The 13,324-nt window shown below is 21.8% G+C and overlaps 5 protein-coding genes across 5 annotated transcripts; 1 reads left to right on the top strand and 4 right to left on the bottom strand. All coding sequences in view use genetic code 6, as the record gives it.

The window, feature by feature from the left end:
- Positions 1 to 138: 138 nt before the first annotated feature.
- TTHERM_00954340 (high-temperature-induced dauer-formation protein) lies at positions 139 to 1,125 on the bottom strand (the record flags this gene model as incomplete). Its single annotated transcript, XM_001018057.4, has 1 exon — positions 139 to 1,125. The coding sequence occupies exon 1, from the start codon at positions 985 to 987 to the stop codon at positions 139 to 141; it is 849 nt and encodes a 282-aa protein (XP_001018057.3). The 5' UTR covers positions 988 to 1,125.
- Positions 1,126 to 1,605: 480 nt separating this feature from the next.
- Positions 1,606 to 2,052, top strand: TTHERM_00954330 (zinc finger protein; the record flags this gene model as incomplete). Its single annotated transcript, XM_001018056.2, has 1 exon — positions 1,606 to 2,052. Exon 1 carries the CDS (start codon positions 1,729 to 1,731, stop codon positions 2,050 to 2,052), a length of 324 nt encoding a protein of 107 aa, XP_001018056.1. The 5' UTR covers positions 1,606 to 1,728.
- Positions 2,053 to 2,916: 864 nt separating this feature from the next.
- Positions 2,917 to 6,355, bottom strand: TTHERM_00954320 (zinc finger, C3HC4 type (RING finger) protein; the record flags this gene model as incomplete). The annotated part of the gene is made up of 11 exons (XM_001018055.3): positions 2,917 to 3,134; positions 3,221 to 3,741; positions 3,872 to 4,212; positions 4,286 to 4,613; positions 4,832 to 5,173; positions 5,228 to 5,493; positions 5,553 to 5,688; positions 5,750 to 5,859; positions 5,915 to 5,968; positions 6,037 to 6,120; positions 6,206 to 6,355. The coding sequence occupies 11 exons, from the start codon at positions 6,353 to 6,355 to the stop codon at positions 2,917 to 2,919; spliced, it is 2,550 nt and encodes an 849-aa protein (XP_001018055.3).
- A 725-nt stretch (positions 6,356 to 7,080) lies between these two features.
- On the bottom strand, positions 7,081 to 9,268 carry TTHERM_000954319 (tetratricopeptide repeat protein; the record flags this gene model as incomplete). Its single annotated transcript, XM_012798122.1, has 8 exons — positions 7,081 to 7,121; positions 7,225 to 7,349; positions 7,944 to 8,230; positions 8,417 to 8,562; positions 8,616 to 8,702; positions 8,759 to 8,859; positions 8,942 to 9,057; positions 9,119 to 9,268. The coding sequence occupies 8 exons, from the start codon at positions 9,266 to 9,268 to the stop codon at positions 7,081 to 7,083; spliced, it is 1,053 nt and encodes a 350-aa protein (XP_012653576.1).
- Positions 9,269 to 9,763: 495 nt separating this feature from the next.
- On the bottom strand, positions 9,764 to 12,482 carry TTHERM_00954310 (tetratricopeptide repeat protein; the record flags this gene model as incomplete). The annotated part of the gene is made up of 4 exons (XM_001018054.2): positions 9,764 to 10,745; positions 10,805 to 12,129; positions 12,274 to 12,405; positions 12,471 to 12,482. 4 exons carry the CDS (start codon positions 12,480 to 12,482, stop codon positions 9,764 to 9,766), a joined length of 2,451 nt encoding a protein of 816 aa, XP_001018054.2.
- Between the last annotated feature and the right edge of the window lie 842 nt (positions 12,483 to 13,324).

The following is a 13,324-nucleotide window of genomic DNA, read 5'->3' as shown; positions in this document are numbered from 1 at the left end:
TTTAAAAAATAATTTAAAATTGAAAAACTAAGATTTATAAATAAATTTAATTTATTGTTTTAACAAACAAGTAAAATATAAATAATAACAGTTAAATAATTATTCAAAAATAGTTTTTGAGATAGTGTTTAATACTAATCAAATATCATACATTTATTTCTTTTTCTCTTTAGCATTTTTTCTATTTTCTTACACTTTTTTAATATTCTTTTTAGGGACAACAGAAAAACCATCTTCATCAACTTAAAACTTTCTTTTTTCTTCTTATTAATTATCATCATCGCTTTCTTTTTTATTGACTTCTTTCTTATCTGATTTTACTGCATCTTAATTCTTGGATTCAACTTCTTCCTATTCTTCCTCTTATTAAACTTCTTCTTTTTAATTCTATTATTCTTAAAGGATATCTCTTTTTTGAGTTTCTTCTTTGGTTTCTTATTAATCTTGCTTATCTTTATTCTTTTTAACTTTCTTTACTTTGCTGGCTTCAATTTATTTAAGCATTCTTTCTTTTTCGTCATCAAGTAATTTATAAACCATTTTTTCACTAAATAGCTTAGGTTCAATCAAATGTTAGAAGAAAAAGACCAAAGAAAGAGCAAAATGATAATATTTTTCAAGATATTCATTGGTTTCGAATTATTTCTTGTTAATGCCGTAAACAAAGAAAATGATCATAAATATCAATCCTGATAAATATCTGAATAATACAGCTCTGTATTAAATTGAGAAACCTGCAATTATATAGAATAAACCTACATTGACCATAAATTGCTTTTGAGCTTAATCGCTTACTAATTGATACTTAGTCATATCAAACTTTTGTTCACCCAAAACAACTTGCTAAAGACTGTTGATTCTAGTCAATGATAAATTCCATGACTAGGTATAGAGCTCTGTTTATGATTACTATTCAAAATTAATGAAAGTAATACCTTTTATTGCTAATAAAGCAAAAACTAATGTTGTAACAGCCTTCTAAAACATTTCGGATTTAATATTTGAGTATTTTAATTATTTGATAAATTAATTAATTATCAAAATCAAACATTAAAAATTTGAAAAGAAAGCTTTTAAATTAACAACAAATTGTTTTTTATGTGTCTGTATCTTTTTTGTTAGACAAGTCAATAAATAAAATATCATTAATATTTTTATTAATTATCTTTTTACTAACTTTTTCTTTTAAAATTTTAAAGCCACGTATTAGATTTTTTTTAAAAACTTTTATGAGACATTTATAAAATAATTAAAATATTTAAATTTAAATTATAATAAATATCAAAACAAAAAATTATTTGATTTATTTTTTAATCAGGAAAATTAAATAAAACTTAAATTTATTATTTTTTCAAAAATAAAGAATAAAATATTTAATAGTAATTTGAAAATAAAAATAATTATATTTAATTTTATTAGAATAGCAAAATATTTAAAAAGAAAAAAGATGATTTAATTAGACTAAATATAATAAATGAATTTTTAAATTGGGTTTTGAATAGAATAAGTTAATATTTGAAGTAATAGAATATAAATTTGTTAAAGTACAGATTAAAATTGCTATTAGTGATTAAAGATAAGAATTTAATAAATAATGATAATATTTCTTATCAACCTCAGTTGTTTTAAATTTAATTAGAGATTGAATTTATTGGCAAACAATTATTTATTCTATTAATTCATTAATTATTTTTGACCAATATTATTAAATCAACTAAGTAAAAATAAATGGGAGGAGTTTAAAGAAGAAAGGGAACTAAGGGAAAGAATAAAAATTTCCACAGAACATTTAAAACTAGACATTATAAAAGAGATTAGGACCAAGTCCATGAAGATATAAAACCTGAAAATCAAGAAAAGTGGCTCAATTAAGAAGTTAACGAAGACTTACCTGGTCTTGGTCAATATTATTGTATTCCATGCGCTAGATATTTCAATAATGATGAATCTTTAAAGACACACTAGACTACTAAGGTCCATAAGAAATCAGTAAAAAGAGCTAATGAAAAACCTTATACTATTGAAGAAGCTGAAGAATGCGGCAAATTTTGAAGAAATTAATCATTTGAAATATTTCTTATCCTGGTAGGTTTAATTTAAAATGAAAATAAATGAAAAAATATTTATGATAAAGTAAATAAAGGCACTAATCAATCAATAAATTCGTAAATTTAATATAATATCTATATATATAGTGTATAAAGCGTTTAAATACAATATTCTATATTTTTTCAAATTTTTGGGGTTTTTGTTAAAGTCTCCTAAAGAGGATGATAAAAAAAATAATTTTATAAAATTTAACATGTAAGAAATAGACAATAGATAGGTAGGTATGTTAAAATATTAAGCAAAAAAATAATTAAATTTCAAAAAAATATTTATTTTGTTAATTTTTTAGGGATTAGAAAGATTATTTGTGATAATATTAAATTAAATAGATATTTGCAATAAATATAAAATAAACTAGATTTATTTACCTAGCAAATAAAAAATACCATTCATTCATTAATTGATTTATTGATACATACAGCAATTGTATTTAAATTGATTAATATTAGATAAAACATAAATATAATTAACCTATCTATCTACCAAAAATTGTTTGCTTATTGTATTATTTATATTTTGTTATGTTATTAAAATAGATTTATTTTATAAATACTATTAAAGGATAGCATAAAAACTAATTAGCTTACAAATTCACTCATTTATCTGCTTTTTCATAATTTATGGAATTATTAATTTGTGTTCTATATAATATTTTACAGTGAGTGAGTGAGCGTGATTGATTGATTGATTAAGTAAGTAATTGATAGATAGTCTTTGCCATTGTTTTTGTTAATAGTTTATTAGAAAGATATTTAATTAATGCTCTTAAATATCTTCGTTTATTAAAATTTATCAGATTAATTAGTTTCATTTAAAGTAACCAGCAAGAGATACTTGAACTTATCCCTTTTTACCTTTCTTCTTAACTCCAACAACTTTTAAGTTAGCTATATCGTGTTCATTTACATCTTCGCTACCTGGGCCATTCCATTAATTAGACTCTTATTTAGTAGGATTACCATTGTTTTTTGCTTGACTTTTAGGTTAAGGTTTCTCCTCTTCAGTAAATAATGTTGGTTATTTTTCTATTATATTTATTTATTAAAATGTAATTTAATAAATTTGTTTTACATATTCATAATTAAATATTATTTGGAAATAAATGAGTTACTTTTAGGAACAGTGAATGGTTGAAGAGGTTTTCCTCCACCTAAAGTGGGGAATTCTTCTTTTAAAACTTAATTAACTCTAATTTTGGTATCTTAAGATTCATAGAGGAAAGGATTTTCATTTGCTTTTTCCCAATTATTCTAAACATTTAGTTTTTTTTATATTTCTTTTTCATTTTTAGGCTTTTCTACAGGTAGAGTAGGTTCTGGTTTAATTTAAGATGCAGGAACAACCTTCTTTTATTAAGGATTCATAGATGGGAACTCATAAATATCTTAAGTATCAATTTGCTATGCTTTAGATTGGCCACTTGATTTTGAAATGACGCTTGTTTTTTATATAATACCTATTTATTATTTTTATTCTTCTTCTTAGTACTCTTCGTCAACATTTTCTCCCTTAGGGTAGAATTGGTTATATATTTCTGGATGAGTAGAGAAGTAATCTTTTAACATATTAACTGAAATTTGCTATTTATCTTTATGAATATCTTTTCCATGTAATAAATCATCACAATAGCTCCTATATTTATTTATTTATAAATTAATGAAATAAATAAATTAATTTTATATATTAATTTTTTTGTTTTTTAAAAGTAGCTTTAGAAATTGTTTTATTGAGAATTAAGCATAATCAGAAAGAGAAAGCTTACACGTATACGTAGAGGTGAAGTATTTCATGGTTGGGAATCTTATCCAAATGATCGTTTATTTTTTTAAAGTCAGAGAAGAAAAGTTTTCTTAAAATCATAGAATTGACATCAACAGAGACACCAAAGTTGGAAATAAACTTAAGCTTAGCCATTTCTTTTGTTTTAACTCTTCTTAAAATTTCAATGAGCTAGAATCTTCTTGATCTATCCATTTTTAAATCTTTTAAGTTTAATTTTAGTGCACCACTTTTAATACGACTAGAAAGCTAATCCTCAATAATGGTTCTAAATTTAGAGAAAAATTCTTTATAAGTAGTGGAGCTGTTTATCAAATTTTAATTCTAAATTTAAGTTTTTAAAAAATATTTGTTATTTTTTAATATCTTTTATTTGAAAAATAATAAAAATGTATACCTTTGCTGGTAATAATTTAATTTAAGCCATGTAAACATCATCTAATTCTTTTTAAATAGATTCATACTTTGAATTTAAACTTGCTGCCAAAACTGGAAGTAATCTTAATGCTATTGCTTTTCCTACACAAGATTCAAATTTATTATAGAATTCAAGAGCAGTTATTTTCTTCTTCTACATCAAACTTTTTGCTTATTCAACTTAATCATATTTTTCTTAATCTAAAACAAATCCAAGTTTTCCTAATATTTAATCATCATCTAAATGATGAATTTAATGATATCTTAGAAGTGGAATATCTTCTTAAAATACTTCATCGTTTTTAGTACTTATTTTATATTAAAAATATTTTAATAATTAAGCATATTTAAATATACCTTATATATAATTAATAAACCTTTTTCACTTATTATCATAATTATAAAATAGTAGATATTTTAACTTTATCAAAAATTTAAAAATTTTAATTATTTGACTGATTTTTTGACAAAGATTACATTATTAAGAATAAATAAATTAAATTTAAAAAAAATGAATTAATATTACGAAGATTTTCTTTTGGTATTAGTTTTGGATCTATTATTATTTCTACCACCTTTTTATTATTTCTATTCACCATAGTGTTCTTCATAATATTGTTGCAAGATTTCTGTTTCTTCTTTGATATACTTTTCGTCATACTTTTAGCAGTAGAAGTCTCTGTAATCAATAGGTTCATCTTCATGAGAATCAATTTAAGTATTTTTCATTTTGGTTTTTCTTAAAGAAAGGAATTGACTTTCAAAATCCAAACCTTCCTTATCTTTAATTTAATCATCCTTGCTTTTTGTTTTGATTTCAGTACCGTTTCCGAAATCAAAACCAGTCATAGTTGTAAGATTAATTTAGCTAAGAATTAAAATTAAAATAGGTAATATTTTTTTTTTCTTTTAATTTATTTACTTAACAGTGTGCTTTTTGGAATTGCTTTAGTTATGAACTTTACAATTATGCATTTCTAATTCAGGAGCTGTTTTAAAAACGATAAATGAATTGCTTCTACAAGATTAGTCTTCACAAAGATAGTGAGACATTCTAAAGTGCTTTTCTAAAGTTTAGTAGTTCTTATAATAAATGTATTTGTAATCAGGACCACAAACATGACATGTAAAGTGATCAGGCATATGTTTTACGATAGCTTCTTCATCATAAAATTACTTCAAGCAAAACTATTATCATTCAAAAAGAATTTATTTTAACATCTTCTTATATTTTTGTCATATTTTACTTTGCATTCGGGATGGAAGAAATAAACATTTCCATCTTCATCGAAGTCTCCCTTTTTGGTATGTTTTTCTAAACCTGGCTATGTGTACAATTTCTATTCAGACAAGACGCATGTTTTGTATTCTAAACAGATGTCACTATGTATTAAAGATGTAGTTTATAAATTTGTCTCAATAATTTCATTAAAAATTAAGTTACCATAAAAAACGCTAATGCTTTTCCTTCAAATGCTTTTTTAAATTTGCAAGACTCTAAAATGTATTATTTTCTTCTTTGCATCCAGATGCGAAACACTTAATTTCTACAAGCTATTTTAAATAGAGAATAAGTTAAAATGATATTAAATTTACTATTTTCATTTACTTTTTTCAGTTCATGATAAATTTCTTCAGTAGTAGCATAAATTCCTGCTTTTTACTATATTTTTACAAAATAAATAGATCAATTAGCTATTTGGAATAGATAGATATAAAATAATGACTTACATCAAATACTTCTAAGCCATCTAACTCAAAGTCATCAAAGTCAGCATTAAAATCATCTGTAATAATCAAATCACCATTCAAACTCTAATTATTTTAATAACCAGAAATTAATACAAATTTAAATGCTTTAAGTAAGTTTGATTATGAAAAAAATAGCGCGATAGTTTACATTGCACAAAGGACAAGAAATATTTTAAGTAAATGTTCTCATCTTGTAGTGACATTTATAGCACATTTCCTTGTGATTGCACTAACCTAAACCGATGTATTAAATCTCATCGTAACAAAGTACACACTCTTTTTTTTTAGATTCAGCCATTTTATATGTTAATTGATTGCTTGACTACTTATTAATAATTGCTTAGAAAGAACAAATGAATAGTTAATTCTATCTATATATTTAACAAATCTTTTTTTCTTATTTTTAATTTAACTAAATTATTATTTAATTATTAAATGAGTATGTTCAGATTTTTTTTGTTTATTTGTTTATTGTTTATTTCGGTGACTCTTCTTTTAATTTTAAAATGATAAAGAAAAAACATATATGCAAAAAATTAAATAAATAAATAAACAAAATGAATAATAAATGAAAGAAAAAGAGAAACAAATAAAATTCCATTTAATTCTTGTTATATTAATAAGCAAATAAAGGGAATAGAAAACTAATGAAAACTCAAAAAGACAAATTAAATATATATACAAAAATCTTAGAATGATTCTAGATGCATTAAAATTCTTTCTCTTAATAATAAATCCTTTCTAAATGTCCATATTATTCTTAATTCTTTCAAGTTTTATTGACTAGAAAAAATAAATAGAAGTGCGTGTAAAAATATTAAGTAAGAAACAATTAATATACATTCAAACAAAATTATAATATATTCTTTCTTTGATAAATGCGAGAGGCTTTTGCAATCAAAATATATAAGTAGAAGAATATTTATTAAATGATTACATTTTATTAGTAAACATATAAACATACACTTTTAATCCAATTATTAATTTTAAAAGAAATATTCATATTAGCCATTATTAATTCTATCATTTAAGTTCATGGAAAGCTAACAAGCCATCATCAGAAACTATTATTTTATTTTTATTAAATTAATAATTTTGAATGAGAAATAAATTTTTTTAATTATTCAGAAAGAATGAACATATAAAAATTAAAATATTTTTATTTACCTGAACCAATAATCTTTTTAGTAGGATGGAATTTAGCAGCCCAAACATTGTCCTAATGGAATTTTATTGTTTCAATACAACTCTTTTTATTTATATCCCAAACCTTAACAGTCTAATCATATGAGCTATTTTATAAAATTAAAGATATTTTCATTTTTAAAATTTAACAAAGGAAATATCTTTCAATCAAAGAATATTCTATCAAATTTTTTATGAAAATTAAATAATTTACTAAATCTAAAATATAGTTTATTAATTTTCTCAATATTTTAGTTTTTATTCATTTTAAATTATGTTTGTTAAATATTTTAAAAAAGTTTTTTTTGCTTTATTTCATAAAAGTCTTTTTTTATATACTTAAATCCTTTGAAATAAAAAATTTATTCCTTTTTATATTAATGAAAATATTAGTCAAAAAATAAATGAGAAATAATTATTTATTTTTTAAATTTTAATTGCTTTTAATAGTTAATATTAGTTAAGGTTGTTTTGGATAATCTAATTTAATTTATGAATAATTCTCTTTCAATATTAACTAATTTTTCAAGTTATAAACTAAAGCGACTTAAATTGTAGATTCTTAAATGAGTTTCTTAATATTTGCTAAAATAATTCACAATCATATTTTATACCAATTTATTTAATGTGCAATTTAATTTAACTCTAATTGCAGAAATCTATTAATTAAATATAGATGAAGTAATTAATATTTTATTTACCAAGTAACGAATAATTTTTCATCTATGGGGCAGTAGTCTACACAGTTAACATTACCTGAGTGTCCATTAAATGTAAATATTGCTTCATTTTTAGTAAGATCAATTAGCTTAGCAGAACCATCATCAGATGCAGTTAATAACTTCATATCATCATTAGAAAAGCAGATTGATCTGATCTTCTTATCGTGATAGTTGGAAGTAGTAATATGTTTATTATTAGTATAGTTTATAATAAAAAGCTAACCATCGTTATTACCAATAGCAACAAACTTGCTATTGTCTTTTGACTATTTTTAAATTATTAATTAATAGATTAGATTATTTTTATTGATAAACATTATTATTGGTTTCTTAAAATAAAATATTTTTATAATTAAATATCTTTAAATCTAATCAATTCTTAAGAAGAATATTTTCTAAAAGGCTATCAAAATAAGGTAGGTAATATTAAAAAGTTATTGAATAAATTTTACTGATGCAATAGCTGTTGCAAATATATCTCTTGTTTAGTGAGTGATAATTAAAGACTTAGAATTTATGTTATATTCAGATACTTTACCTTATTCACCTGCAGTAAGAAGAGTATTTGTATCTCTAAATGCTAATTTCCAGTTTTCCACTATGTTAAGTTAATTAAAGTTAAATAAAATTTATAAAATGCAAATTTATTACTTGGGTTGCACTATAATTCACAAACCTTTTCTCCATCATCTACATTCCATACTCTAATCATGGAATCTAATGAGCTAACTGCTAATCCTAAAGAAAATAGATATAAAAATTGTTTTAACTAGTTTTATGGCTTTTAAATTTACTATTTCCAGTTGAATTAAACTTAACATCTACTACTCCCATCATATGGCCTTCAAAAGAATGTAATTTTTGCTTTGAAATATCTTGTGAAAAATCAGCCTTCCTATTTATAATATATATATAAATTACCATCAGACTCTACTAAAGATTAAATTCTCCATTAAAGTCAAATTATATAGATTTACCAAACTTTTACGCTCTCATCGATTAAACCAACTGCTACGTATTCTCCTGAAGGACTAAAATCAATTGAAGAAATACATTCTTGTAAATCAATTTATTCTTTTTAAACTATTGAGCTCTATTTTATAAATGTTGTTTAAAAAATATGTGTTTGTTGATAATTAATAAGTTGTAATTACCATTAATTACTTTATTCCTTTTTCTAAATAAATATAAATGTGTTTTTTTATTAACTAAATCTGACTAATAATAATTAATTAATTAAATATCAATATAAATAAATTGTTAGATAGATACACAATATATAATCTAATAAATATATAATACATAAATATATCTTTTCATTGAACAATATTAATTTTTTTTCTTTGTTTTTTTACGAACAAATAAATCTACTCATAATTAATCTTTTTTATTGCTTTAACCAATAATTCTCACATTTAAGTAAAAATATTTTTATTAAATTAATATCAAAAGGTAAATAATTTTTTATTAAGTATCTTATTCATCACCTCCTACAAAATTTTACAAAATTTAGTTGCGGGATTAATTAATGCTTAAAAAAGTTGGGGAGACATTAAAGATAATTCATGAAGATTTAGATTATATCATCTTTAAAATATTTTTTTTAATATCTAGCATTTAGAATGAACATAAATAGACATAAAAAATAAAATAAAATGAATTAGCAACAAAAATAATTTAATGAAATTTAAATTATTTATTTATATAATAATAAGCAATATTTGATTTATTGAATCCTTCATTTTTATAACAAATACATTTTAATTAAAGTATTTAGATACACTTTAGTTAAAAAGAAATCATGAGATTTTCAAATTTACTTAATAAATATTATTCAAGCAAGTGTTTTTTAAGGAAACATCGTTTTAAATTACTTTTTAAACTATTTCTAAGGATTTTATGAAGCATAACAAAGATTTGCTAAAGTGTTCCTTCTATTAATTCTGTAACCCTAAATCGAAAAAACATAACCCAATATCATTATATAAAACGGCAGTTTATTTATTATATACTTTTTACTAAATGTTATTGAAACTCTTATCTAGGTTATTTATTTGCTCATTTTGATTGGCTGTTGCCTTATAGCATAAACTAATATTATATAGAAGAATTGCTATTTAAGTATGATTATTTTAATAAACTTTTTAATAAATATTAAGAGACTCTTCAAAGTTTATTAAGGCTTGATCTATTTTGCCACTATTTAAATAACATAATCCTACATTATTTAGAGTGTTTGCTATATCTACATGATTCGAATTTTGTTTATATGCTATTTTATAGATATTTAAAGATTTTTACTAGTTTTCTAGAGCTTTTTCATAATCTTTCAGTTTAAAATGACAGGTACCTATGTTATTTAGAGTAGTTGCAACACAGGGATGCTATTCTATGTGATCTTTTTTTTTAATTTCTAGTGATTTCTCCAACTTCTTTAAAGCTTTATCATATTATTTCTTATTTATATAACATAAAGCTAAATTATTTAAAGATTTGGCTACATCTGAATGATTTCCCTAAATTATTTAATTTCTCATTTTCAGAGATTTTTTAAGATAAATTAAAGCTTTATCATTATTTTCTAGGTTTTAATAGCATATCCCAACATTATTATATGATCTAGCTAATTCAGGGTGGTTTTTGCTGTAAATTTATCTCCTCATTTCAAGAGATTCCTACAAATATAACATTGATCTCTTGTTATCTCCGAGGTTTTTGTAGCATAGTCCAACATTATTCAAAGTTCTAGCAATATCAGCATTGTTTCCTTCATATAAATACCTAGTGTTTTAATTAATTAATTAATTTAAATAATTATAAAATTAAAATGAATTTACTACTTTTACAAGTTTAAAATGTTGGTGTGGAAATATAGTTCTATTTTTAGAAAAAATTTTGAATCTTTATTTTTATCGTAAGGAGATAATTTTAAGATTTTTGGAATTTTATTTAAATATTATTCCAAAAATGGCTTACAATTAACTTTAAATAAAAAATCTAAGAACTTTGTGTGTAATTCAAAACAATCTAATCTCTAATTTATATTTTCTTAAACAACATGACATCGAAGAATGTTTTCAATGCTTTCAGCTATTATTTTATCAGAAGCATGACAACTTTTTAAAAAAATTTTTATTATATATAACAGAGTTTATCCATAGGAATAGACATCAGATTTAAAATCAATTAAATCGTTTTCCAATTTCATTATTTCACTAGGAGAATAAGATTTGGAATATCCTTTAATATACTATTATTCTTTATTTGTTTTCAGTGATGAGAGACCAAAATCAGCATAAACATAGTTGCCATCACTATTAATTAATATGTTATCAGGTTTAATATCAAGATGTAAAATATTATAAATTCTTAGCTCTATTAATCCATCAATTAAATCAAAAATAATTTTCAGCAATTTAAATAAGGAAAATTCACCTTATTCTATTTGATTTAATTCATCTTTTAAACTTTTATGGCATAATTCGAAAACGAGGATATATACTTTTTAAGAAATTTTAATGAAATCAAATATTTAAACTACATTTATTGTTTTCTCAAATATACTCATAATATTTATCTCCTCTTCAATCTCTTTTTCATCTTTTGTATCTCCTAAATTATAAATTTTGAAAGCCAAATTCACATATTTACCATCTTTAACTTGATATCCTTTGAAAACAACTCCTTCTCCTCCATTTGCTATATACTGACAAAGATAATAATTCTTCTATTCCAGTTAGCTTAAAATATTTTATAGCTAACTTTTTATTTTTGGAAAACGAATATTTTCATTCAATACCTCAAACCATTATTTATTCCAAACTTGTTTAGGTATATCCAGTATTAATTAAATATCACATTTATTAAAGACGATTATTTGATTTTCTTCAATCTTAATTTTTTCTACTTGTTTGAGACTTAGTTATTTTTCCAAAAAAATAATAGCAGAATCTCTATGGACACACTATATTTAAGAGGGTTTAATTTCTTAGAAAATAAATTCTTATTTTTACTGATCTGAGTTAATCTAAAAACCACCAAAAATATTTTATTCTTCTGATTAATAAAGTATTTAGCTTACTATGTAGTTTTTTACTTTTAATTTTTATTAAATTTATTGATTTACTGCATGTAAAGTTTATGTTTTTTAATTTTTAAAATGCTTCTTTAAATAAATTTATTTTAGTATGTTGAAAATTGAAAGAAATTTTAAGTAAACAAAAAAAAGTAAATGATTTATCAAAATTAAAAGCTTTTTCATTTCAAAAGCTTCAACTTTAATTGTAGATCCTATCTTGATTAACTTTACTTAATCGCTATAGTATAACTAATCCTCTGATATATTGAACTCATTATAAGTTAAATAATCATTTCTGTTTATAACTTTATTCTCAGCATACTCTTGGCGAAAGCTTTAAAGCTTTTATTGATTAATTAATGTCTGTTTTTATTTGTGTTTTTTATTGATGGTCAAACCAGAATAATTTACTGTAATATTTATCTTACTTTCTAGTGCATTTCTTATGCTAATTTAATTAAATTTATTTATTAAAATAGTCTAAGCTTTGCTATATTCTTAATTGTTTAAGATTTCCCTTGAATTTTTTTTGTTTTTTAAAGAAATTTCTTTTAACAAACTCCTATTAGCATAATTTTATTTCTTCAGAATTGTATCTCTATAATTTAATCTGTTCATAAAGTAACTAAACTTTGATTCTATTTATACTTGCTAGAAATAAATAAGAATTATTTATTTTATTAAAAGTAAATTTAATTTATTTATCTATTTATAATTTATTATTATTAAGTTTTTAAGTTTATCTTTGCTTTTAAATTATCCTTTTTAAATTTATCGCCAGTAATAAATTAATTTATAATATCAAATTAATTATACAAATTTCTATTCCATAAACAATATTTCAAAAATTTCCAAAAATATGAGCTAACTAAGTTAATGAGAAAAATGAAACAAATAATATAAATTTTATTTTTCTCATTTTAATGTCGAAATAATAAATCAGATTCAATATAATTTTCATTTTAGATATTTTATTACGTGATTTTAAATATAAATTAAAAAACAATTTATTTTTATTGAAATAGAAAAATTCTGGAAAATTTTGGATTAATAAAAACTGCTTTTTTGGAAGAAAGGAGGAAAATTTTATTAAATCTCTTTTTTAAATAGAGTTTTATCAGAATAATACAATTTAATTCTATTCGACCACTAGCTAATTAATAAGTCTACAAATTTAAAATAATTAAATGTATAACATTTTATGTGTAAGAATATAATTTTATCTATTCATTTTATGTCTTTCTCTTTATTCGATTTAAATAAATTAAGCTAATTTAGAGTT

Source organism: Tetrahymena thermophila, assembly GCF_000189635.1.
Source record: "Tetrahymena thermophila SB210 genomic scaffold scf_8254602, whole genome shotgun sequence".
Lineage (NCBI taxonomy): Eukaryota > Ciliophora > Oligohymenophorea > Hymenostomatida > Tetrahymenidae > Tetrahymena > Tetrahymena thermophila.
The sequence above is the reverse complement of the archived record's forward strand: the minus strand, read 5'-3'. Positions and strand labels throughout refer to the sequence as shown.